This window comes from Orcinus orca, chromosome 8 (genome assembly GCF_937001465.1).
Source record: "Orcinus orca chromosome 8, mOrcOrc1.1, whole genome shotgun sequence".
Classification (NCBI taxonomy): Eukaryota; Metazoa; Chordata; class Mammalia; order Artiodactyla; family Delphinidae; genus Orcinus; species Orcinus orca.
In genome coordinates, this window is record NC_064566.1 from 6,523,184 (window position 1) to 6,549,079 (window position 25,896).

Below are 25,896 nucleotides of genomic sequence, written 5' to 3' on the forward strand. Positions count from 1 at the left end.
GAATCTGAAGTTAAGCCCTGACCCATCTGGAGCCAACCACCTATTTTCTGCCCCTAATGTCCCCCTCCCACAAAGAACCATCACAGTCCCAAGCCATCTCTACCCTCAATTTCTTCTACTTGGGATGTTTTTCTGCTTCGTCACTTAACTAAATTTCTAAAATCCTATTCTTCCCGAGGCCTTACTCAACTGCCTCATCCTCCCTGGAGTCACCCACACTCCCGGCTCCAGAAACCACCTCGAAGCCACCTGCATGCCGGCACCCCAGATGGTGGACTTGGACCAGCATCAGTGGTACAGCGGCAGTATGCGACTTCCCTCCCCAGTGCTTGGCAAATGCCTGTTGGAACCATTGGTCCAACGTAGTCTAGCCTGTCAGAAAGACCTCCCAGGACAGGGGAACTAGAACCTGGGAAAGCAGCCCCCGCCCACCAAAGCCTGGAGACTTGTTGATGAAACCACCCAGGGGCTCACATGGACTCAGGACAACCTATACAGACTTTGAGCTGTGCTCTCTCCCACGTAAGGAGTTGGACGCTTGGCCACAAGGTCTATTAGGAAGGCCTGACCTGGCCTACTTCCCAAGCCCACTGTACTTCCTCAGCCCAGCCAGGGCGCTAAGCTGGCTATTTTTAGTCCCCAAGGACACACCAGTAAGGTCAAACCAGACCTGGAGGTCCCTCCCCCAGAGCCTTCCTACAAAAGCAGGCAGTGGTAAAACACACAATCTCAGTGTGGCTTTAGCTTCATCACCAGTCTCAACTGCAACATCTGATCCAAGTGCCTGCCCCCAGCCACTGGAGCAACTTCAGGTTGTAGAAAATGGCTGTTTCCGTTCTTTTGCAGGAGGGGACTAAAACAAGATGAACGAGGATGAGCAGTGTTACATATTCATCTCTTTCCTTGGGAAACAGCTTTATTTACAAAACAGGTCTAAAATAAGAACATGAAATAACAAGCCCCTGGGAAGAGCAGGAGAGCTGGCTTTTGGGGACCCACATGTGAAGAAGCCCAGGTGTCCAGGCAAAGGGCCGAAAGGAGGGCCAGGTGTGTGAGGGGACCTAAAATTTGAACTCCTTGTATTTCTTGCTGCCCCCACGGCTGTCCTGGGGCTGAGCTTTCCGTTTCTTTTGCTGTAGGAGAGAACAAAACAGGTTACAACAGGTTAAACAACCGGCTGATCCCCAAAACAAAGAGTGGGCAGCCTGACAGAGCCACACACGTCTGTGGAAAAAGTACTGAAACTGGAATTCTCAGACTTGGATGAGTTCCCTCCCCTCCCTGTGCCTGTTTCATCATCCTTAAAGAGGGCAGCCCACTGGAGGATTCCTAGGTTCCCAACCCCAAGGAAGCTCAGGGCAGCAGGCACTGCGTCCTCCCTCCCTCTCACCACTAGAGGACACCAGCCCACTGAGAAAGGCGGCCCTGGTCCCTGGCGCTCACGAAGCCAGGCTCCTGTGTGCGCGCCCACCTTCTGCTTGGCCGCGTGCTCAGCCACCATGTCACTGAAGTCTTCTTTCTCCACTTGTGCCTGCTGCTCCCGCACGTGCTCCTCATACTTCTGGGTCATGGCCATGGGATCCAGCTCCAGCTCTTCGGGTGCCAGGGCCACTTCCACACCTTGTAGCTCGGGGGCCGGGCCCTTCCGGCTCATAACCTGGAAGAGGAATCAGAGCCTTGTCATCTCCAAAGGGGAAGCTCAGAAGCCCTAGCTCCTGACCCACTTCCCAGCCCCCAAAAGCGGTATCCTCCAAGTGCTCACCGTGGACATGTCATAGATGTGGGTTGATCCCATCATGGCGCCCCCAACAGTGGCCGTTCTCTTCTCTGGCAACACAGTGAACAGCTGAGGCGTCTCACTTCTGCAAAGGACGAGGGGGTCAAGCTCCAAAAGGAAAGGATAAAAGGGTCTCCAGGAGGGACAGCAAAAGGAGTAAGGGCAGCATCCCCACAGAGCTCCCCAGCGAGGTTCCAAGATACCCAGGGGAAAAATTCTGCCCAAGCTGCCTCTGCAAGTCATGGAGACCCATGGGAGGAAGAAGTGCCACCTGTTTCAAGAATGCTACTCGAAATACAACAGCAAATCTACCAATACCAACCCAGACCATGACTTCATCCCCACCCCTCCCCCTGGAAGAGGTGAAAATCTATTCTCACAAAGCAGCCAGAAGGAAAAACGGAATTCACATCCTGTCACTCCTTTGCTCAAAACCCTTTGAGGCTTCTGATCATTGTTTGAATAAACCCAAACTCTTTATCATGACCTATAGGGTTCATCGTCTGGTCCCGTACTTAATCCCTGCTCACTACAGTCTAGCCCCAATACCCTTCTTTCTTTTTCTTCCTCAAAACTTGAGACTTCTGCTTCTGGATAAGGAGTAACAGGGACCAGATTTACCCTCCCACCTGAAACTATCAAAAAAGGGGCAAAATATATGGAACAGTGGTTTTCAAGTCACTGGACACGAAGCAACGAAGGACTCCTGAGAGACAGGAAACAAATGAGGTGATTCCTTCAATTGTCCATCCTACTGCACTGAGAGTTTCCAGGCTACAGAATAAAGAGGGGAACTCCTGTAGAGCCCAGAGGACTCTAGGAGTTGAAAGGATGAAGCTGAAAGTGCAGAGAGACTACGGTGACTAGAGATCACAGGACAGAGAACTGGCGAAGAGAAAGCAGCACAGAGACTCGAGAACTCAAAAGACCTACAGAGAATCCCCTCAAGTTCTCAGGTGAGTACTGTGTGGATGGAGACTACCAAGGCCAGGGAAAGAACCACCCGTTAGCATTAGTGGTATCATACATGCCTGCTCTACACACGGGACTGGGAATAGTGCCTAGTCCCACTAGCCAGACTGAAAAACCTCCTGATTAACAGGATATTGGATAGAGTATAGGGTCTTGTGCCTCAATAGTGAAGAGGACTGAGCGCTGCTTCAGTCCTGCCTAATGAACCTGAAAAGCAAGACCTGAAAGAATCAAACTGTTTCCAAGTACCTTAACTGTAACCTTGAACAAAACTAAAGAAGATTTATAGGACTATGAAAGTATTCTGGACCTGACAAGGTACATTTCACAAAGTCTGGCATCCAATCAAAAATTACCAGATATGCAAAGAAGCATGAAAATACAATCTTCAATGAGGAAAACAATCAATCCACTTAAATCAACCCAGAACTGGCACAGATGTTAGCATTATCAGGCAAGTACATTAAAATGTTATTATAATTGGATTCCGTATGTTCAAAAGTCAAATAAGAGACACAGGAGATATAAAAAGACCCAAATCGCACTTCTAGAGATGAAAACTACACTGGATGGGATTAATGTCAGATTAGAAATAGTGGAAAAAAATATTAGCAAACTTGAAGACATAGGAATAGAAAACTTCTAAAATGAAATAAAAAGAGAAATGAGAAATTTTTTAAATGAACAGAGCATCGGTGAGCTGTAGGTCAACTTCAAGAAATCTAATAGATGTATAATTGGAGTTCCCAAAGGAGAGGAGAAAGAGAAGGGAACAGGAGAAAATATTTGGAGAAATAATGGCCAGAATTTTTCCAAAATTAATAAAAACTATAAAGGCACAGATTCCAGATGCTTAACAAACCCCAAGTAAAGAAACAAAAGATGGGACTTCCCTGGCAGTCCAGTGGTTAGGACTCGCCACTTTCACTGCTTTCACTCCTGGCTTTCACCAGGTTGGGGAACTAGGATCCTGCAAGCCATGCAGCATGGCCAGAAAAATAAGGGAAAAAACACCCCACCAAACCATTTTAACAAAAGAAAGAAATACGAAGAAAACTACACTACTATGCTGCACTACACTGCATGTCATAATCTGTTCAAAACAGTGATAAAAAGAAAATCTTAAAAGGAGCCAGAGAAAAATGGCACAAATGCACAGAGGAACAAAGGAAGGATGATGACAGATTTCCTGTCAGAAATGATGCAAGAAAGAAGACACTGAATCAACATCTTTAAAGTAATGAAAGAAAAACAATCACTGTTAACCTAGAATCCTGTATCTTTCAAAAAGGAAGGCTACTACATGGTTATTATTTTTGTTTAAATGGTCAATTGTCTTTTAGAGAGATTTAAATAATAAGAATTGTCTATTATCATTTCCAGTGTTCTTTTACTTGCTCTTACAGTTCTTTCTGCCCCAGCTCTCAGCCCAAATACCTCTTCCTCCATAAGCCTTCCCAAAGGCCTCCCCACCACCCAAATCCCTCTACATCCTATTACTCAGTTTCCTTTGCTACACGTCTTATCCACATCTGAAATTATCTTGTTCTCTGATCACTTGTTTACCTCGCCTGACTTTTTCACTGCAGATGTCCCAGTGCCTAGAGCAGTGCCTGGCACAGAGCTAGTGTTCAATAATTGTTTAAAAAGGAAAAGGGGGGGGCCGGAGAAAAAGTCAGCCAGTCCACCTAGAGGCTGAAAATCCTCCCCTCTCAGCCCTCCCTGGTTCCCTCACCCATCCATCGCCTCCTCAATCTTCTTCTTCCTCAGTTCAATGAGTTCAGGGGTCTCCATTCCAGCTGGCACTGATGAGAACCCTCCAGGAGTGATGAGGCCACTGTGAAGAGAGGAACAAGCTCTGGAGTAAAGACAAGGCCCCCAAAGACAGACATACCACTTCAGAGAGGCAGACTCTCTGCTTCCCCCACCTGTCTGCAGGGGTAATGAAGCCCGTCTCATCTGGCTTATCTTCATCACTTTCTTCCTCTTCCTCTTCTTCTGAAGACTCTTCATCAGATGGCTCCAGCTCCCCCCAAGGGGTCCGATCAATCTCTTCTTCCTCAGTCTTGGTCTGAAAGACATCACTCATTCATTCAACAAATGTTTACTATATACCTATTATGTGTCAAGCGGTTGTAAACAGAGGGATATGAGAGTAAACAAATAGACAATAATCACTACCGACAAAGAGCTCATATGCTAGTGGGGAGCTTGCATTACATCTCAGGAAAACATATGTCCCTTTTTCAGACTTTGAAACTTCAGAACACACAGCTCTCTGCTAATGAAGCTATAAACCAACTATCTCTGAACTTCATAACCTTAACTAAGACCAAGCTTGCCAGCCATGGCCCATACCTGAAATTCAGCAGCATTGGTTCCAAACACATCCCCATAGAGGGGTTTCCCGGTCTCATCTACTGGGGGTTTGCCCCAGCCACCAGCATGGTACCCAAAGGAACAGCTCTGCAAGACAGGAAAAGCAAGTCAGTTCCACTCCTATGCTCCAAAAGAAACACTGAAGCCCTAAAGAAAAGTCATGCTCCAAAGTACAGAACTAACACCTGGGAACTCTGGAGATTATGATTTCAGAGAAGAATTAAATCTTATAAAGCATTACAAAGCAAAAGTAGTAAACAATAAAAATCTGGAGGTAATAGGATGGGGAGATGGGAGCAGAAAGCATGCTAATAATTTCAGCCTTTGTGGCAGAGTCCATGCTATCTGAAACTGAAACATACACTTTAAAAAACATTACTCCAACTTCTTACTGATTTTTCCTAACTTTGGTAAGCTTTTAGAATCTATTACTCTTAAGGGACAGAAATTTTTATCTGAAGTTTAACAATTACTTCTTTTTCACTTTAATAAATCTTTCCTTAAAAAAATTTTAAAAATAAAAATAAGTTCAATGCCATTCCTGAGATAAAATTATATCTGTCTATCTCTCTGATAATATCAGAGAGATTATCTGGAAACACATTCACCAGATATTAAATTTGGTTATTTCTGAGTGGTGAAATGTGGGTGATGTGTTTTCATCTTTGTACTTGTCAATTCTGATTGACCACTTTATGACAAGCATCTCAGATTCTTTTTTAAAACAAAAACCATTACTCCTTTAAAAAAAAAAAAAAAAGGACCCATGGTAGAATGAGAAAAGGGAAAAGAAAATCATCCTCTAGTTAAAAAGTAGAGCCAGGGCTTCCCTGGTGGCGCAGTGGTTGAGAGTCCGCCTGCTGATGCAGAGGACACGGGTTCGTGCCCCAGTCTGGGAAGATCCCACATGCCACGGAGAGGCTGGGCCCGTGAGCCATGGCCGCTGAGCCTGCGCGTCCGGAGCTTGTGCTCCGCAACGGGAGAGGCCTGCATACCGCCAAAAAAAAAAAATGTAGAGCCAGCTAAGAATGAAAGAAAGGACAGTACTCACCTCGGGGATAGGCGAGTTCAGCCCAGGGATTTTCAGGTTGGGGTACGACGGGGGTGGTCCATATCGCTGCATGGCAATCAGCCACGGGGGAGGGACCTTGTGGGCATTCTGCAGGAAAAAGAGGACAGGATACCATCTGCCCAACCCTATCCCCTTGTCTCTCTCCTGCCCCAATTCCCAACCCCTTCTCTACTTTCCCAGTCAGATAACTGGCACTCACTGGTCCTACTGGCATCCCCAAGGAAATCCTCAGCTCATCAGACAGATCTCCTGGCTTCTTCTCCTTCAGTCGTGTCTCAAACTCCTTCCCCTGAGGAAAAAGCCAAGCATGCTGTATTGTGGACACCAGACACACGCTGGGAGGTCAATTGCAAGAGGACGTGAGAACAAAGACGAGATGTCCCAATCCACATCAGACACAAAGTCCCACTGAGGGCTACCCAGTTCCCACTCTGATTCTCATCACTTCTTTCCCTGGCTAGAGTAGGGAAAGGAATAAAGGCCAGGAAGTAGGGAGAAAGGCAAGACTCCCAGTGCAGTCACTAACCCACTATGAGAACGTGGCCAAATCTAAGGACAGGCTTTCTCATCTGCTAAATGAGGACGTTCGAGAAGATGATCTCCAAGGTCCTTCCACTTCAAAAACTGCACGGTATCATGGTGATTAATTATTTCAAGCATCAGAAAAAAAATACTTTTCTCCTACCCTCAATACTAAACGTTTCCTAAAAGCATCTGCCCTTGGCCCCTCTGTTCCTGAACCACCCACAATAAACAATGATCACCTCAAAGACATAGTCTGCATTTCTCTTTCAGAAAACTACCTCATTCCAAACTCTAAGGCTGAGGGGAGGGGCCCCGTACCCGCTTCCAGCTTCCAAACCCCTTTTGACCAAGAGTTACACAGCCATGCCCAAAGGCCCAGCCTTGCCTCCCCGCCCCCTCCCGGACCTCGTAGTACAGGTCCCCGTGGATGGTCAGCTTTGGCTTGGTCTGCCACTTGAAGAAGGCGTCATGCAGTTTCTGGTAGTCAATGTCGATCTTCCCCATCTTGGGCCGAACCTTCTCGCGCATCTTTGACTTCATGGTTTTCTGTTCTTCCTGTGGGGCATGGCAGAAGACACACCATAAAAGGTATTCACCAAGTTCAACTCTTGGTAGGTCTAAATCCCCACTCCCAAAAGAGACAGAGGGAAACCTCATTTGGCTCATTCCAAAAGTCACCAAAATCCTTCCTGCTCAAGCCCCTCAAAATTACATGATCCACGCTGAACAAAATAGATGTAACATATGCAATCAGCCTCAGCTGTCTAGGTCAAATATTTTTTAAGCCATCTGATCAAGAGACTGAGCTCATCAGTTGCCTCTGCAGAGAGCTAGGTGACTAGAATCTAACTGGGAGGCAGTTTTCACCATGTGCTTTGGTACCTCCTTAATTTGTGCACTACACGCAACTATTACCTAATGAGAGTATTTAATTAAAAATTTTAAATTCAAGAAGTTACACAACCACCATACATTTCTAGCCACAAGTGCATCAGGTTCACACAGGGGGCAGAGAACTACAGACACAGCAACCTGCAGAGGGAGGAGTCGCCGTGTGCAAATGAGAGAGTTGGCAAAGTGCAGGCAGGGGGACAAGGAGACAAAGGGGCAAACCGAACCGCACAGAACCGGAAGTCTCAGCGGGGGCAAGAGAGCGAGCTCTGAGCATACAGGTGAGGTCTGCCTTTTGTGAGATGTCCTTCCCCTCCTGCCCTCCCTGCCATGTGTGACATGCAGTGCTGACTTCTAAACTGAAGAATAAATAATCAGACAATTAATGTGTAGGTGGGTTTTGGGAGCCAGCTGCAATTTTGAAGCCGGTTGCTGCTAAGGACGTGGATCCCCCAGGGCAGATCTGAACCCCAGCCAGGCCCTCACCTTCTCCTGCAGGGCCTCCCGCATCTCCTGGATGCCTGTGCGTTTGATGAAGTCGGGTAGCTCGAAGGGGGGCTTCTCAATGCCTCGTTTGCCCTGCAGGTACTTGCGCTTAAAACACCAGTGGCGAGGCACGGGCACAGAATTCCGAGTGGCCTTGAGGTGAACCAAGAGCTTGGGGTCCTGCGCAGTCACGTCATGCATCTCCACAACGTCGGGCCGAGCCACAAGCTAGAAAACACAGCAGCATCCCTCTGGAAAGCCTGAACTTCTCAGATCTAAAGCTTGCTTGCTTGCTCTTCCTCAAAGGGCCCGTCCCGGGCCTCCTTCAAAGCCCTCCTCCCCACCCCGAGAGCAAACCCCCTGAGAGGTTCCGGGAGCTCCTCGTGTGCTCTCCCAGCTGGGCTCCAGGCCCTGATGGAGCGTCTCAGCTCTCACCTGCTTGAGTTCAGCCACAGTGAAGCGATTCATTCGGCGCAGCTTCTTCTTGGACAGCTTGGGGGCTTCTGGCTTCTTTTCCTAGAACAGGACATTTTTTCTTTTTCTTGGCCTCACTGCACGGCTTGCGGGATCTTACTTCCCCAACCTGGGATTGAACCCGTGCTCCCTGCAGTGGAAGTGTGGAGTCCTAACCACTGGACCACCAGGGAAGTCCCAGAACAATCATCTCTTGTGAGCAGGATTCTTAGGTGTGAATCAGACCGCCCAGCTTACCCTGAAACTAAAGCCACCAAAGGACTTCTCCCCTGCAAGAGTTCCCCATGGTCCCTCGCTGGATGCATCTCAGCTACTTGTCCCCAGAGTCCTTGTTTCCCCAACAGGAGAGCGTGGGCCTCACCTGCTCGTCATCACTGCTATCATCATCGCTGTCCTTGTGCTCCTCCTCAAAGCCCTTCTTCTTGGGGGCCGCAGAGTTCTCCAGTTTGTCAAGTTTCTCTGGCTCCTTCTCCTTCTCCTTCTTCACGTCATCAGTGAGCTGAGGAGGCAGACAGCATGGAAACCCCAGCCCTGGGCCCCTCCCCGGTTCCTGAACCTGGCACTGAAGAGGTGCCCTCCTCACCTCGTCCTGCCCCATCCCTGCCCCTACTCTGCTAGCTCTGCCCCTTCCGAGGGCGCTCCTCCTTGTACCTTGAAAGCCTCAAAAATCCTCTTGAAGAAGATGAAGTTGGGCTCATAAATTTCAGGCTCTTCAGTCACGTACTCAATTTCCACATCAGCCGCTGGGGAGTCAGAGCCACGGGAGCGGCTTGACTCTTTGTCTCGGTCCCCAGAGCTCTCAGATGATGCCCCCCGCACCCGCTGGGGCTTTTTCTTCTTCTTTCGGTTCCGACGCTTCCGGTTTTTCTGCCAAAACATGGAAAACCAACTGGGTCAGGCAATCCAAGCACCATGCTTGCCTCCCAACCGCCAATCTCACCCAATTTCCCCAAGTGACTGAGAAAAGAGGCCTTGAAGTCAGACCACAAAGTTCTACCCCTCTCAAGCTGTGTGCCTCTGAGTACATTACTGCATCTCTCAGAACCTCAGTTATTTCAGCTCTAAAATGGAGGCAGGCATCACACTCAGAACTCAAAGGATTTAGCCAATTGAATAAAAAATACCTGTAAGACGCTTTGGACAAAGAACTGGCAAGAGACAGCAGCTACTGCTTATTGAACACTTAGAACAGGGGTTATTTTAGGGCCCAAACCCTCTCTCTGACATCCCTTCCAGATCCAGCTCCATCCATACCTCTTTTTTAGATATGGACACTGTGTCCTCCTCAGTCTCTGACGCCGAGTGGCCCAGGGACGAGCGAGTATCTGTCTCCATTTCCTCTTCGTCTGTAAGGGAGGAAGGAGGCCATCAGTCTCTTCACGGTAACCCCTCTTTACCAAGAGCCAGTTTCTCTCTCAAATCCTCCTCGGGGGAGGGAGGAGGGAAGCAAACTTGGCTTCAGCTCTGCAGGCTCTGTCCCTGCAGCCCTTGGGACACGGTGACACACTCACCCTGCTGAGAGTTCATCTCTTCCTGGCGGCTCTCCTTTAGCTGCAGGATCTTTTCCAAAGCCTGGGGGATCTTGGGGCCCACAGAGGGGTCATCCATCTGCCAGAGACAACCCAGGCAGAGGGGGTGATCACAGTGCCCTTTTTCCTCCGACTCCTACCTCTTGTACTCGAAAGCCTGCTGGCCAGGTGTTGGGAACAGCAGATAGGGGACAACACCAAGTGAATTCAACCATCCCTCAGCATCCCTCAAAGTGAAGCCCAGAACCCTACCCCAGAAACGTCTCCCAGACCCTACTTCCTGCCCTACCTAAGTATGTTTTAAGTAAATATGGCTCCCCGCACCCAACCCCACCCCCAGAAGTTCTCCCATCTTCTCTGGAATCCTTCTCAAAAAATCTAGAAACAGTCCCCTTCTAAAACACACTCTCCTGTCCCTAGGAGGAAATCAGCAATCTCACCTCTCTGTTCTCATCTCCAGGAGGTGGTGGGGGACCACGAGGCCGAGGAACAGGGGCCCCCATAGGCAGGACAGTGGGAGTGGGACCCACTGGAGCAGCCACTGAGAGGAGAGAAAACAAAATCTCAAGTCAGAAAAGACAAATCACACATTTTAAAAATTACCTTCCTTGGGGCTTCCCTGGCGGCTCAGTGGTTGGGAATCCGCCTGCCAATGCAGGGGACATGGGTTCGAGTCCTGGTCCAGGAAGATCCCATGTGCCACAGAGCAAGTAAGCCTGTGTGCCACAACTACTGAGCCTGTGCCCTAGAGCCCGCAAACCACAACTACTAAGCCCACGTGCCACAACTACTGAGGCCCACATGCCTAGAGCCCATGCTCCACAACAAAGAGAAGCCAATGTAATGAGAAGCCTGCGCACCGCAAAGGAGAGTAGCCCCCACTCGCCGCAACTAGAGAAAGCCCATGCACAGCAATGAAGGCCCAATGCAGCCAAAAATAAAATAACTAAATTTTTTTAAAAAGAATGATTTGAAAAAAAAATCAAAACATAAAAATTACCTTCCTTGCTTCAAAGTCAGGGTAATGGTTACCCTTGGGAGAGGGGGTGGCTAGAAGGGTGCAGGGCTTCTAGGGTGCTGGTAGTTTTGGTTCTTGGTCCAAGTGCTAGTTGTATGGATGTATTCAGTTTGTGAAAATTCACTGAACTGTACGCTTACAATATGTGCACCTTTTTATGTGATATATACTTAAGTTAAAAATTGTCATCATCTTCCTTGCCCTTCCCTTCCATTTCCACGGTCTTACCTCGAGGACCCAGCGGAGTGCGAACACCAATTTGGCCCATGTCTTGTGGGGGCCGAGGGACTGGCGTGCCCATCTTGGCAATCTCCTGCTGCCGTTCCTGCTCCAGTAACACAGCTGCCTATGAGAGGGAAGTAGGAGTTGGAGACACCGCTTTGGAAATCCATTGGGCAGGCAGCACCTGGCAAATGCAGCCTTTCAGCCAGGTAACTGGCCCAAGGAGAACTGATTAATCAGGTACCACCCGTGTTCTGACATCCTCGCCACACCCACACTTCCAGGCTATTGATCCAAGTGAAGGAGCCCTCTCACCACAAAAGAAAACCCCTGGAAATTACACCAGTAAAAACCCTGAGAAACTTCTGGTTCCTAACAGAGAATTTAATACTTAATAAACACTACCTTCTGTTTTTTAACAAGATTTTTCTTCCCCAAGAGATTAAGTTATTTCTAAGGAACACTGAATTCTTTTCTTGTACCTGCCCCTCAAGATCTAACACAATCTGGGCAAAGACAGTACTCTGTAAATATTTCCGTATTTGTTGCTGTTAATGCTTATTTTCTAATACTCCTGAGTAACGTATGGGGTAACAACTGATATAATGCGTCTCTGTGGCTGAATGTCTTATGTATCATTTCCTAACTCAGAGCCATCACGTTTAAACTAAATCTGATACAAATAACTAAATTAGCCCAGAGTTCTCTCCAATGTACCTCAAACGATATCATGTAAGACTAGTAGGGATCAGGAAACCTTTTCTGTAATAGGCCAGTCAGTAAATATTTTAGCCTTTTCAGACTGTCTGTACAGACTCTGTTGTGTATTCTCCGTTTGTTTTTTGTTGTGTTTTTTTAAACGATCCTTCAAAAATATAAAGACCATTCTTACATCACAGGCCATACAAAAACAGGCTGTACTCCACAGTTTACCAACCCTTGGGCTACATGAAAGAGAGAATTATTTAGGAGATACTGGAACTTAGATGAGGATGAGGTAACCTCCACGGAAAACTTTTTTTTTTTTTTTTTTTGTGGCCATACCATGCGTCTTGCAGGATCTTAGTTCCCTCACCAGGGATCGAACCCAGGCTCCCAGCAGTGGAAGCGCAGAGTCCTAACCACTGGACCGCCAGGGAATTCCCTCCATGGAGAACTTGAATGGTACTTCTCGTTTTAGACACTAAGCACTAAAAGTGACAGACAACGAATTGGACCCTGAGGTCAAAGGTTAGAATGAGGGAGGCATTACCCGCTTCTGCTGCTCCAAAAGTTCATGTTCCTTCAGTGAATGATCTCCCTGCTTAAAAAAGAAAACAAGCTCATACCGGCACCAATACCCCACAGGCCAGTCTGCCACAACTCTGCTTCCTGGCGTCCTCTTCCAGCCTAGGGCCCAAGTCTTTGGTTCAGACCTTCCCAGAAGCCTTGGCCCCAGGATCCGGCTCTCTCTGAGGCTCCACTCCCCTTTCGGGACCCTGATGAGATCCAGGCTCAGGCCGCCACCTGCCCTACCTGCTTGGCACGCTCCTCCTGCTGCATCAGCAACGCCGCCTGCTGCTGCGCCAGCTTTAGCCGCTCTTCCTCTGACAGCGCCACGGGATCGCCCACCCGGAGAGGAGGAGGGGGCCCCAGGTTTGGTGGGCGGGGTCCAACTGCCATAGGAAAGCCAAGGCCAAGGCCCGGTGGGGGTGGTGGGGGTGGCGGAGGAGGTTGCAGAGGAGGGAGTCCCATTGGGGGGGGTGGCATGGGAATCCCAGAGAGCTGTGGGGAAAATAAGACCGTTAACTAGGCAGCATTTATCTAACTGCAGACATTTGCTGGGGAACTGCTATAAGCCAGGTGCTGGGATGTGAAGTCAAATGACGCATAATTCTTGCACTCAAGAAAAGAATACTCTACAGCAGTATCAAGGATATCGAGAATACTCTATAGCAATGTTAACTCTGGGGCACCAACTAATGGAAGCTATCAACTCGCTCTCCAGAAAAATATCACGAACACAGACTTTGCATACAATTTCAGGAGATTCAGGGACACCTCAAAAGGCCATCTAAGAATTTCTCATCCCACACATAGAAGTCCCTGGACCCCAAGTCAGAGCCACTGCTCTAAAGAAAGAGAGTCAAATCCTGGATCAGAAAAGACATGGAAGTTGAGAGGAGCTGGAGCCACTGTGCCCCCAAGGACTCACTAAATATAGAGAATATGAAATCAAATCAGGGAGTAAGCCCTAGTTTCTCACTGAATAATATGGCAACTGTGTGCTGGGAGGGCAGAGAAGAGGGTGATTACGTTCCACTGGGGGAGGAGTAAATCAGGCTTCCAGATATTTAAGCTGAATCTTAAATGACATGTAATATCTGGAGGAGCTGACACCGAGGAAAGAGGCAAGGATCAGGACCAAGGGAGAATTGAAGAGTTCCCAATACTGTCATCACAGTACCTCCCTGCCCAATCGGCTAGTTGCATCCCTCCCGTACATTCCATGTGAGAGGATGGGCTACTGTGAGTAGAAACGGATCTTATCAAGCCGGACAATCTCCTTACCTGAGCTGACATAGGAGGGGGAGCAGCTTTGTCCCCATCTTCACCTCTCAGAACGGGCCGATTCAGGACGATGCCAGTCTGACAAAGAGAAGGACTCTGAGTCAGCCCAAAAGGAGTTCTTCCACTGAACAACATTCGCTCTGTTCAACAAAATTTACCCAGAGCCTGTCTGCCAGAGCTCGGACTGGACTCTCAGGTATACCGATATATCTGAGCAGGCAAGAAGAGGCAAAAAGAGCAAGACCCCACTTGCTGTACGGAGATACGTTAAGAACGAAGACCGAGTTGTGAGGGATCATTAATGCCTCCTCGAAAAGCTCGGCCTACCCTGATGTCCCGCCACCAACACTTACCTGGCGGGTGTAGGTCTGCAGCCGCTCCACCAGCTCCTCGCGAGTCCCTGCTGGGCAAAGCACAGGATCAATGGGGTAGGTCAGGCGGAGCAGGCCCAAGTCAGGCCCCCACGGCCAGCCTCCACCTCCGCCCCCGAGTCTCCGGGGTAACCAGCTCCGCTTCCCCGCAGGCCTGCACTTTCCCGCTCTTGACCTCCCGTGCTCCTCACCCTGGATCGGAGCTCCGATCTCTGCTAATTTGGCCTGAAGCTCCTGGGCAGCCCAGGCACCATAGTGCCCAGGGGGCGGCGGCGGCGGCAGCTGCAACTCCCCTTTAGGGGGTTCGGGATGCTCGGCCGCCATCTTAGCCGCAGGAAGGCGCGCGACCAACCCGGAAGCTCGGGCCAGCCTCCCAGCCCACTTCCCGGAACTTCCGGCAGCGCTCAAGGGTTGTTAGGCCTTTCCGATTAGGGCCCACCCCCTGCCGTTCTCCAATGGTGCTAAGCGGCCTGGTCGCGAAGCCTTCTGGGAGTTGTAGTGCGCAGGTCACGGTCTCTGAGGGTCAAAAGCCGGGAGGGGAGAACAGTGGCCGGCCACGGCACCGGGAACACTGGGGGCCGGAGCTGGGGCGGGGCTGCGGGGAAAGATGGACCTGCCCGGAGGGCGTGCTTTCATCGTCTCACGGGTCGCAGCACTGACCTCCCGCCTTCCGGCCCGACTCCCTGGTCGGGCGTGAGAGGCCCGGACGCTTACGTTCCGGGAGGACTCGTTCCCCCGGCGGCCGCGCGCTGTGGGCGCCAAGCGGGAGGTTGCAGCCGATGCCTGTGATAAAACAGTGTCTGATTGTCTGCCCGCCCACCCCCGGCCCAGGCATGGATGAATGGGCTGAAAGGGGATCGGAGCCGGGAGCGAAGTGGGCCCTCCCGGCTGAGCTCCAGCTGCCGACCTGGGGGAAGGGCCACACTAAAGCCCCTTTTTCCACCTTCCTGGCCGGCTCAAATGTCATCTCCTCTAAGCTGTCTCCCGCCTTTCCTACCCTGGAGTGCCCGTAACACGTCGAAACCTCCACCATTTGTTTTGAATTCTTTCTTGCCCTTTCTCCGCACTTTCCAACTCCAAGACAGGAGTTTTTACTGGCTCGCAGTACCTGGCGTTAAGGAGGCGATCAATAAATGATTACTGAAAAAAACAAAACAAAACAAATGTAACAGTCTTTCTGGCTACAGGATTTGGGTATTTTTTAGTCTTGAAAATAACTCAGTGGATTCCCTGGCTGTCCAGTGGCTAGGACTCAGTGCCATCCCTGGTCAGGGAACTAAGACCCCACAGGCCTCACGGCGCAGCCAAAAAAAATAAAGAAAATAAACTCAGGACCTTTTCTTCCCTCATCCCCACCAGCCTACCATTGCAGCTGACCCTGTCTGCTGCTCCCCTACCTCACCAGTGGCCTGTGCCCCTGAGGGAGGGATGGGCGGGTGCCCCATGCTTGCCCACCTTCTACTTCTCCCTGTCCTGACCAGTCAATTCGGTTAACCTTCCCCCCTCTGCCACTAGCTGTGAGGTCCCTCTCCCATTCTAGCTCTGCTCTCTCACTGACAGCCAGGCTCCCGTCCTGTGTGAGTGTGTGTGTGTTGGGTGAGAGAGCTGGGAACCTCAGAATGGTCTCCTTTCCCCCTGACACCCACATCTTTCAGATCTTCTCTCTAGCATGCTCTATTTCACCAACCACCCCCAACAGAGGAGTAGCTGGGAGCAGGGAAAAAAGAATGGGATGTCAGGTCCAGGGAAGGTGAGATTTAGGAGAGACAAAGAAAAGGACTGGACCAGGAAGGTTGCTCACATCCTAACCCAGGCTAGGAAATTCTCTTTGCTCCCACCCAAACCTGGACCTTCCCCTTTTCATCACTACCACCATCCCAGTCTCCTGACACTCCCAGAGGAGAAGCCAAACCCAGAAAGGACAGAAGAAAGAACAGCAGTGCCCTCCCCTCCAGCTTGTCAGCCCACTCAGGCAGCACCATTCCTGACCCAGAGGAAGTGTCTTTCTGCTCCCTGTAACTGGAGAGCCACTGCAGGTCATCTGAGGCCAAAGGCCCCAAAGCATGTGTATGTGCTAGGGAAGAGGTTGGGGGTCTCTGAGGCAGGATAAACTAAGGGCCGATGGGTGAAGATGCAATGTAGCCAGGGCCAGAAAAGGACAGGCCAATTGGGGCCTCATTTTCTCCCAACAGCCCTGGGACCCAGGCAGGATATGACCCTCCTCCAGTTGTGCGGAAGGGAAGACTGAGGGGCAGAGAGACACTGATGTCCCCAAGGGGTCAAACTGGGACCACAAGCAGTTCTCTTGACTCTGAGAGTCCCCATTCCCTTCTCCTTAACAAGGACCCTCACACGATACCTATCTGTGTGGGTCTAGCACGGAATCCAGTTCCCTCCTTCCCATACCAGGCAAGGTCCCAGTTTGGGGTGGCTACCCCAGCTCCAGGATCCTTGCCATACCAGGCCAGGAAGGCAGGAGAAAGCAGGGGTTCCTGAGAACCACATAACTAAATGTGCGGCTGGGGCTCTTGGTGTCTGGTACGACTTTGGGAGCTGCTGCTGCTTGGCTCCCAGGTGGCTGGAGCTAAGGACAAAGAAGGCAGTAGAAAATTCAGGATCCTCACACAGAGTTCACACAGAGCCTTCACATGTATCATCTCTGCAGCCTGAGAACAGCTCCAAGAACAGCTCCCTATTGTAGAGCTGGAAGCATCCAGGCCCAGGAAGTTGCCTCTTGACTCCGGAACTTAAGTTCAACCCGGGTTGAACTTGGGTTCTCTGATTCCCAGCACACAAGTGCCTAGGCAGGGGTCCCGGGCCCACTACAGTTCTGGCCAAGAGTGAGTGGATCTGGACTCCCGGTGCAGAGTAGGAGTGAGTCAGCAGCAGGGGCTGGAAAGGAAAGGGTCCCTAGGGGTGTGAGGACAGATGGGACCAGACCCCAGGCTGGAGGGTATTTCTCTGCTGGAGGTGGAAAGAGGAGAAGGGGATGGGGGGAAACCATGTAGGTACTTGTACATGTACCTGTGTCTCTAACTCTCCCAGGGCCTACCCCGCCCAAGGGTGACCAGTGGGGCCCAGCAAAGCCGGAGTATCCAGATACCGTCCAGGCCTCAGTTTCCCCTCCTGTAGAGTGAGGGCAAGCAGCTGGCCACCTTGGTGTCCAGACTCTGCAAAGGCTGCCCAGGGAAGATGCCCGCATGCGAAGACGCCACTCGGAGAGTGTTCTTGGGGATCCTGCGAGTCAGGGCTGCCCCCTCCCCTTCCCACTCCTCTTCCCCTCCCCCTCCCCTGCTCGCCGGCCCCCGCCCCCGCCCCGCCTCCGCCTCCGGTGTGCGATGGGGGGCGGGCGGCGGGCAGAGCCAAGAGCAGCGGAGCTGAGCTGACGCTGCCACCTGATCCCATCCAGGCGCGGAGAGGCGAGCGACCAAGCACTCTGCTCGCAGGGCCCCCAGCGCCCTCGGACCCTCAGCGGATTTCGCGGCCAAGGTTGGGAGGTAGCGGCGACCACCCTCAACCCGGGTCAAAGCAGAGCTCGCTCAGCGTAAGTACTGCAGCGGGACGGCCTGGGGCTGGAGGCGCGGGGGTGGACCGGACCAGGATGGGGGATGCCGGCTGGGCGGGAGGGTGCCGTGGGGGCCAGTCCCCGAAGAGCATGAGGAGGCGGGCTCTTGGCCCCCTGCAGAGCAGGAGAGGACGCGGGTGAGAGAGAGAATCTGGCCTATCCCTTATGGGGACCAGATCCCAGTGACCGACCCCTGGGGGAGGCTGGGATGCAATTGAGGGAATGGGGGCTGGGAGGGTGGGCAGTAGTGATGAAGAGAGGAGGATGAAGGGAATTCAGAGGCAGGGATGACGTGGGGGTGGATGACAGGGAGAGGGGACTGGAGGAGGGGGGGCTGACCTGGCGCAGGCCGGGGGTTGGGGGGGAAGAAAGGAAGGAAAAGAGGAAGGTTGAAAAATATTTGATCTCCTGGGCCACTAATTTGCAGCCCGCTCAGCCCTTGGCCCTTTCCTCTTTAGTGCACTGGGCAGTTGCCCTACACAGTGGGCTGTGCCATCCTCAGGTAAGGATAGAGTCTCCAGGTCATCCGATGGTCAGATGCGGGTGGTCCAGGCCAGGGTGCCCCCCCCCCTCCTCCAAAGGCACCAATATCAGCCCTAGAGCTTACAGGGAGAGAGCAAAGGGCTTATGTGGGAGTGGGTGGGCATCCAGGCTGGTTTGCAAAGCTTTGGCTAGCTAAACCATTTCTTCTTTGGTTCCCTGGAGAAAGGAAAGCAATTTGCAAAACCAGGCAGCAGCCTGAGGTTGATTGTTCTGACTAAAATTAGCACTGATTTTCTGATGAGGCTGGGCACCCTGACTTGTCTCGGACGACTGAGGGAAACTCTGTCTCCACAGAGAAGGCACCGGGGTTGCCAGGGAGTAGTCTGAAACATGTGAGGGGCAGGAGCCAGGGCTGTTGCTCTAAATTCTGGCCCCAGCAGACTGCCGCCCACCCCACACCGCCCTGGAGGTTACAAAGAGAAACCCAGCCCCAGGTGGCCCCCTTCCTGGGTGCCAGTGACCTGACTCCATCTCCAGAATAGGCATCGCGGAGTGAACTTGCCAAGGGAAGGGAGGCCTCCTCCAGTGTCCGAGCAGCACCCTCTCTCGGGACCTGGAATGTTTAGCCTGGCCGAGTGCCCACCCAGCGGAGACAGGGTTACTGCTTTGAAATACCTGAAGGTCTGTCATGGAGAAAAAACGGTTCGTGTGGTGTAGCAGGGCAGTACTAGCAACCATGAGAGTGGGAGGTGGAAGGGGACAAGGGGAGGAGGGCGCCGCCAGTGGCAGGCTGATCCCAGCTGTCCCAGAGAGAACTTCTGAACAGCCAAGGCTGCTCAGAAACGGACCAGGCTGTATGTGAAGGCGGTGAGCATCCAGTCATTGACCGGGAACACGCAGAAGCTGGTGCCCACCTTGGAGGGCTGGTGTCCAGGGGATTCTTGTGGTGATGATACCCTGTACCCAGTGGGCCTCAGACTGGGGTCTGGCTGGCTGCCCAGGGCTAAGCCATGGAGGGGAGTGGGATGGAGGGGGCTACCAAGCACCCCATCACCCTTCTCTATATGGCCTGGCTGAAGCGTCTCCCAGGGAAAGTCCCACTGCAGCTCTCTCCAGGCTTGACCTCTCCTTGGCTGACCCAGAGGCCACTGAAAAATAGGGTGGTTTCAGTGAGTTGAGCAAAGATGGGAGTAGGCTGGCCCTCCACTTGGCCCCCTTGGGAAACTCCTGCCTGGTCACCAAGTCCTCTAGGCAGGATAAGTGACAGGGAAAGAAGGTGTGCATCTCGAGAGGGCCTTGGCTGTGGCTCCCTCCTGCCGGCAGCCTCACGTGGGCAGCGCCAGCCCTCCTCTGCCCTAGCCATCCTTGAAGACAGAGGGACCTTAGCTTGGTTGCCCTCTGTGGCTGGACCTTTCATACCCCTTGGCTCCGGGAGGATTAAGGCTATCTGCAGGGGTGGAGGAAATCAGGTGATGGGAACTGGAGAGAAGGGAAAGGCGTAACCAGTACACCTTTCCACCCAAACAGGTTTAAATGTAATCCAGGATTAATTGGGGGAAGGGGGGGCTAAAGGAGAAGGATTGGAAGCCAAGTGCAGGGGCCTAGGGGAAGGTCATGGTCAAAAGAGTTTTACCATTACCTCAACCCTCCTGGGACTGAGGTGTCCTAGTTCCACACACATGCACATGCCCATAACGTTCCAGGCTCCCCCTCCCCTTTGGAGACGGGTGTGTGCGAGGATGAAGCCAAACCTGAACCTGGAGACTGAGGCTGCTGAGACAGAGAGCCCACCCTAACTGGGGGGCAGTCATTGCTACTGAAGCTGACTTTCCCCTGGAGCTGCCCTTGACCCAAGACAATCATGTGGGGATGGGTAACTGACCAGAAACCAGGCCCTTCTCCTGCCTCTCACTGCTGCCGCTCAGCTGGGATAGAGGCCCACCTCTCCTGGAGAGTCTCAGCAGAGCAAGCTCTGTATTCCCCTCCCCCCTCCCTTGGCCAGGCACCTCTCACTGCAATCGTCTGATGAGGTGGCCAGGGTTTCAGGTGTCTGGGGATGGAATCCAGATAGGGTTCCAGGATTTCAAGTCCTCCTTTCTTTCCCTCGTGGATTGATTGGTCTTGCGCCCTCGGGGCTCAGAAGCATGCAGGATTGCCAGAGTCCAGGGCAGGGATGGGGAAATCAGTTCTCTGTAGAAGCAGCACACATACTGTCTGAGGTCATGGACTTTGGAGCCGGAAGGAACAGATCTGAATCCAGACTCTGCTAATACCACCTGCATGACCACGGACAAGTGACATCATCTCTTAGAGCCTCAGTTTCCTTGTCTGTGAAATGGGAATACCTATGTTAGGCTTGCAGCGAGGATTAAATGGGATTAAGTGTGTGGTAGTATAATATGTAGAGAAAGCCTCTTCCTCATGTCAGAGACTCAAGAAAGTGAACACCTGGTCAGTGTTTCTGAGGAGCTCATCGTCTGGGGAGTCAAGACCAACTCGTTGGCTGAGGCAATGAGGCAAGGAGTCCTAGAGGAGAGGAAACCCCGAATTGAGACTTCTGTGCCCTGAGCCAAGTGCTGGTGCTAAGGCACATCTACAGGGGAGACAGACACAAATGGCCATGAGACAAAGACAATTAGGGGCAGGCAGAAAAGCAGAGACAGGGCTCAAGGAAGGGAGTGGCTACAGCCTGAAGGGCTGGCCAGACCCCAGAGCGTGTAATTCCACCCAAGACTAAGTTATCTGGAGCAGTGTGGAGATAGGGTCATGGTAACAGGAGGTAGGAATCTGATCTTCCCTGGCCTCTCTGCTCACCCCACCCTTTGCAGCTCTCCTTTGCAGCAGTCCTGTTGGGGCTCGGAGCCCATCTTCTCTGCCTGCTACAAACCTGTTTGCCTCCTTCTCCTGCCAGGCCTCACAGGAACACTGGCCCTGCTACCAGAGCCCCAGGAGCCCCCATGAGTGCCGGCGAAGGCAGTCCTGGATAGTGAGGCCCTGGCTGGTCCAGGGGTGGGTACCCCATCATGCCACCCATCCTCCAGCGCCTGCAGCAGGCCACCAAGATGAGCCGCAGGAAAATCCTGCTGCTGGTGCTAGGATGCAGCACCTTAAGCCTCCTCATCCACCAGGGGGCGCAGCTCAGCTGGTAAGGGGGCGGGGCCTCGGTGAGGGGGCGGGGCTCGGCAGTTGGGGTCCTCTAGAAGTCAGCTGCCTGGTTAGCGTTAGCAGACGGGAGCTCTCCTTGTTCCTTAAAGCTGCCAGAAGAGTCCATCTTCTGATGGGCTTTGCTCCTTCCCTCTGTTCTGAAAGCGCTTTCCATACATTCTCTTTAGATTCACACAACCTCCCTGGGCAGGGACTTCACTGAAAGGGTTGAGTGAGTAATCTGGGATTCTATTCCAGCTCGAGTCTTCCCTCGGCATCTCCTTCTGAGTGCCTCCCTGTCAGAAGGCAGAGATGTTGAATATTCTCCAAAGTGAGAAGGAACTTTAAGACCAAAAAATGAAGTGGGCGACTCCATAAACTGCAACTATGAAGTTTATTGTGGGTAACTTACATACAGGCAGGAAAGAACGATCGGACAGTCAATCCAGAGGCCTCTGCCGCATTCGCCGCGGCACCGAAAGGGGTACAGGGGGGTTTAAAGGGGCCAGAGTTAAAAACAGAATCTGACTATTAGGGAGAAGCACATCCGCGTGGATGGGAAGGACGAGGTTCCTCCCCGCCCCCGGGGGGGTGGGTCTCATGGCCATTAACCATCTGCATCAGCAAAAGACACTCTTGCAGTTTTCACATGGGATGAAGGCAAGCGTAAAGGTTGGCAGGGAGCTTATCGGGCTTGGACGCACCCCTTGTTCGTAGGCTAAAGCTCAGTTTCGCAGAAAGGGGAGGGGGTAGGACTGTGGCCCTACGATGGAGCTGACAAGATGGAGACAGTGTGTTTCAGCCACACACCCCCAGAGAAGTGCAAACAACTTCTCACTACTGTTGTGCTGGCCAAGCCTCCTCACTTCTCTGAGCCCATTTGCTCATCTATGAAATGGGAATGATGTATGTGTGACCCAGCCAGTCACCCTGATACAGGATACCATGTGATGACTAGTAGCAACCCTGACCCTGCTCCTGGCTCACTGTGAACCCAGTGAATCCTTGCACCCCCTCAGGGCCTCAATTTCACCATGTGCTACATGGTCTGCCCATGAGAACAGTGTGAATGGGCCCCGTCCCTCTTGCCAGATGATTTGCTGGTCTTCAGGAGCATCCATGCAGATGTTATCCTGAACCCAAACCAGCCACTGATAGGAAGTCTCAATGGTATTCTCAAAGCTGCTTAGAGTTGTCCTTGTTACATGACGCTGAGGATGGCAGAAAAGAAACAGGAGAGTGACTCAAAGTCTGAAGGGAACTCACAGGTCACCTGTAATCCCGAAGGCCCTTGTTTCAGGAATGAGGAAACAGAAATGAAAGCTTCATGAAGGCTAGGATTATTATGTTTTTTATACTATCATATTTCTTGAGCCTAGAACGGTACCTGGCACATAGTAGATGCTTTAAAAAAATACTACTTGAATAAATGAATAAGGTTCCAGAGGACTTAACAGAATCACATAACAACAGGTTCCTTCAAAGCCCATGCCACTCACCTACAATGTGAGTAGCCAGTGGAAAGAAGACAGAGAGCAAGAGGATTTGGTGACTTAATCTGAGTTGCCAAACTTATAGAAATGATTTTTCTCCTTCTGTTCCTCAGTTGGTACATCTGTGAAGTGGAATTCCTCAAGGATCTCCAAGGGCCTTTGTCCTTGTGTTATCTTTTATGTGTAACGAAGTTACCTCAAAACTTAGCAGCTGAAAACATTAAACATTTATTATGTCACTCCTGTGGGTCAGGAACCCAGGTGTGCCCTAGCTGCATACCTCTGGCTCAAGGTCTTTCACGGAGTTGCAATCAAGTTGGCTGCTGGGGATGCAGTCTCATCTGAAGCCTTGATTGGAAGGGCTCCACTTATAAGCCCATTCAAGTGGTTGGTGGCGGAGCCTTCAGCTCTTCAAGCAGGCTGATGGACTGAGGGCCTCGTTCCTTGGGGACTGTTCCCACCTGGTACCTCCTTGTCCCCTGCATGAGCTGCCCTAGAGAGAGTGAAAGATACCAAGACAGAAAACATAATCTTTTTATAATGTAATCTCACAAGTGACATCCCACTATTTCCGCCCTGTTCTACTCCCTAAGAGGCATCAATAAGTCCCACTCATATTCAAGAGAAGGGAAATACACAAGAGCGTGAATGCCAGGAGGTCAGCAGGGATCACGGGGGTCATCTTAGAGGCTGCCCACCATACGCCTCTACTGTTCTGTGGGTAAAGCCCAGGATGAGCCCTGGCCCATCCCCACCATCCTTGGGGAGAAGCAGGGTCAAGCCGCACCCTTCTCACTTCCTCCTCCCTGCACACCCCCTGAACCCTGCAGGTACCCCAAGCTGTTCCCTCAGAGCTGCCCGCCTCTGCAGGACTCTCCGCCGCGCCCCAAGCACATGACCGTAGCCTTTCTGAAGACGCACAAGACTGCGGGCACGACAGTGCAGAACATCCTGTTCCGCTTCGCCGAGCGCCACAACCTGACCGTGGCCCTGCCACACCCGAGCTGCGAGCACCAGTTCTGCTACCCGCGCAACTTCTCGGCGCACTTCGTGCACCCGGCCACGCGGCCACCGCACATGCTGGCCAGCCACCTGCGCTTCGACCGCGCGGAGCTGCAGCGCCTCATGCCCCCGGGCACCGTCTACGTCACCATCCTGCGCGAGCCGGCCGCCATGTTCGAGTCGCTCTTCAGCTACTACAACCAGTACTGCCCCGCCTTCCGGCGCGTGCCCAACGCGTCGCTCGAGGCCTTCCTGAGCGCGCCCGAGGCCTACTACCGCGCGGGCGAGCACTTCGCCATGTTCGCGCACAACACGCTGGCCTACGACCTGGGCGGCGACAACGAGCGCAGCCCGCGCGACGACGACGCCTACCTGGCGGGCCTCATCCGCCAGGTGGAGGAGGTCTTCTCGCTCGTCATGATCGCCGAGTACTTCGACGAGTCGCTCGTGCTGCTGCGGCGCCTGCTGGCCTGGGACCTAGACGACGTGCTCTACGCCAGGCTCAACGCGCGCGCCGCCAGCTCGCGCCTCGCCGCCATCCCCGCGGCTCTCGCGCGGGCCGCGCGCGCCTGGAACGCGCTCGACGCCGGCCTCTACGACCACTTCAATGCCACCTTCTGGCGCCGCGTGGCGCTCGCCGGCCGCGCCTGCGTGGAGCGCGAGGCGCGCGAGTTGCGAGAGGCCCGAGAGCGCCTGCTGCGGCGCTGCTTTGGTGAGGAGCCTGTGCTGCGGCCTGCGGCGCAGATCCGCACCAAGCAGCTGCAGCCCTGGCAGCCCAGCCGCAAGGTGGACATCATGGGCTACGACCTGCCCAGCGGCCGCGCCGGCCCGGCCACCGAGGCCTGCCTCAAGCTGGCCATGCCCGAGGTGCAGTACTCGAGCTACCTGCTGCGCAAGCAGAAGCGCCGAGGTGGCGTGCGCCCCCGGCCCGAACCGGTCCTGGACAATCCCCCTCCTCGGCCCATCCGGGCGCTGCCCCGGGGCCACTGAGCTCCGGATGGGAGTCCGGACCCTGCCCTGCCCACCAGGATCTTGCCTAGGGCTGCCTCCAGGTCCCACCCCATCGGGGCCCTTTCTCCTGAGAGGGGCTGCAGCAGTACTTGGGGGCGCAGCTCCCTGTCTGAGCCCATCTCCCGAGGGGGAGCTGAACCCCGCCTTCGGGGAGGGTGCTGTTAGGCCCGATCGAGCCCCGGGCCACCCTCTCCTCCGTCCTAACTGGTTGGTGGCTTTGCCAAGAGGTCTGAGACCCGTGCAGAACCGCCCACCCTGCCTTTTTATGGGGATTGAGGACTCCCACCTGTCTTCCCCAAGTGGATGAGCCCATGCCACAGAAAGGGGCTGAGCCCTGGGGAAGGCTGCGCTGCCTGTCAGCCTCCCCGGCTCTTGCTCTTCCTGCCAGGGGTCAGAGGCCCCGCACACTGTCCGTCTTCCAGGTTCCACCCTTCCCGCAGACCTAAGCTGCTCCCAGACCCCCAGAACCCAGAGTTCTTGGGTTGAGCTTTTTGGTTGGTTGGTTTTCCTTGTTTTTAATAAAATATTTTAAAATGTACAGATTGCATGTCACTCATTAAAAGCCAGATTCCCCACGTTTGAGGATGAGGCAGATGCCCAAGAATAGGTGTGGCTGTTACCATGAGGATGGGGGCCCAGTGAAACCAAGCAGGACCCTGTAGGGCTCCTGGCACAGAAGCCTTTTCATGTCCCCCATTTCTTGTTTGTAGGGGATGCAGACTCCCACCTCCATGACCTTCCCTGAGTTCCAAAGGGCAGATTCTAATCAGGGAAAGGAGGGGATGCGGGGACAAGGGAGGAGAGCCAAGAACAATAGTGCAGCCTTGGGGCAGGTCCTGGTTCACCTCAAGGGACACACATAACAATATCTTTTGAGCTTTATAGAACTAAAACCCCCAATAAATGGAAGATGTCAGCACTCTTCATTCCAG

General features: G+C 52.6%; 2 protein-coding genes across 3 annotated transcripts; one reads left to right on the forward strand and one right to left on the reverse strand.

Moving 5' to 3' along the window:
- Window positions 1-898: 898 nt before the first annotated feature.
- SF3B2 (splicing factor 3b subunit 2) lies at window positions 899-14,639 on the reverse strand. Of its 2 annotated transcripts, none has more exons than XM_012537225.3 (22): window positions 14,458-14,639; window positions 14,249-14,298; window positions 13,896-13,973; window positions 12,861-13,109; window positions 12,598-12,648; window positions 11,352-11,469; window positions 10,546-10,646; window positions 10,088-10,184; window positions 9,831-9,922; window positions 9,228-9,443; window positions 8,938-9,075; window positions 8,538-8,618; window positions 8,103-8,330; window positions 7,131-7,280; window positions 6,400-6,489; window positions 6,180-6,287; window positions 5,108-5,215; window positions 4,678-4,820; window positions 4,485-4,586; window positions 1,763-1,862; window positions 1,472-1,657; window positions 899-1,133 (listed from the first exon to the last, which is right to left on the reverse strand). In XM_012537225.3, exons 1-22 carry the CDS (start codon window positions 14,588-14,590, stop codon window positions 1,062-1,064), a joined length of 2,691 nt encoding a protein of 896 aa, XP_012392679.1. In that variant the 5' UTR covers window positions 14,591-14,639; the 3' UTR covers window positions 899-1,061. The 2 variants fall into 2 exon arrangements, with proteins under 2 accessions (XP_012392679.1, XP_004264442.1); XM_004264394.4 differs by having other exon boundaries at window positions 14,249-14,295; window positions 14,458-14,638.
- A 2,971-nt stretch (window positions 14,640-17,610) lies between these two features.
- Window positions 17,611-25,502, forward strand: GAL3ST3 (galactose-3-O-sulfotransferase 3). Its single transcript, XM_004264393.1, has 3 exons — window positions 17,611-17,810; window positions 21,226-21,459; window positions 23,782-25,502. Exons 2-3 carry the CDS (start codon window positions 21,338-21,340, stop codon window positions 24,941-24,943), a joined length of 1,284 nt encoding a protein of 427 aa, XP_004264441.1. The 5' UTR covers window positions 17,611-17,810; window positions 21,226-21,337; the 3' UTR covers window positions 24,944-25,502.
- Window positions 25,503-25,896: the final 394 nt, after the last annotated feature.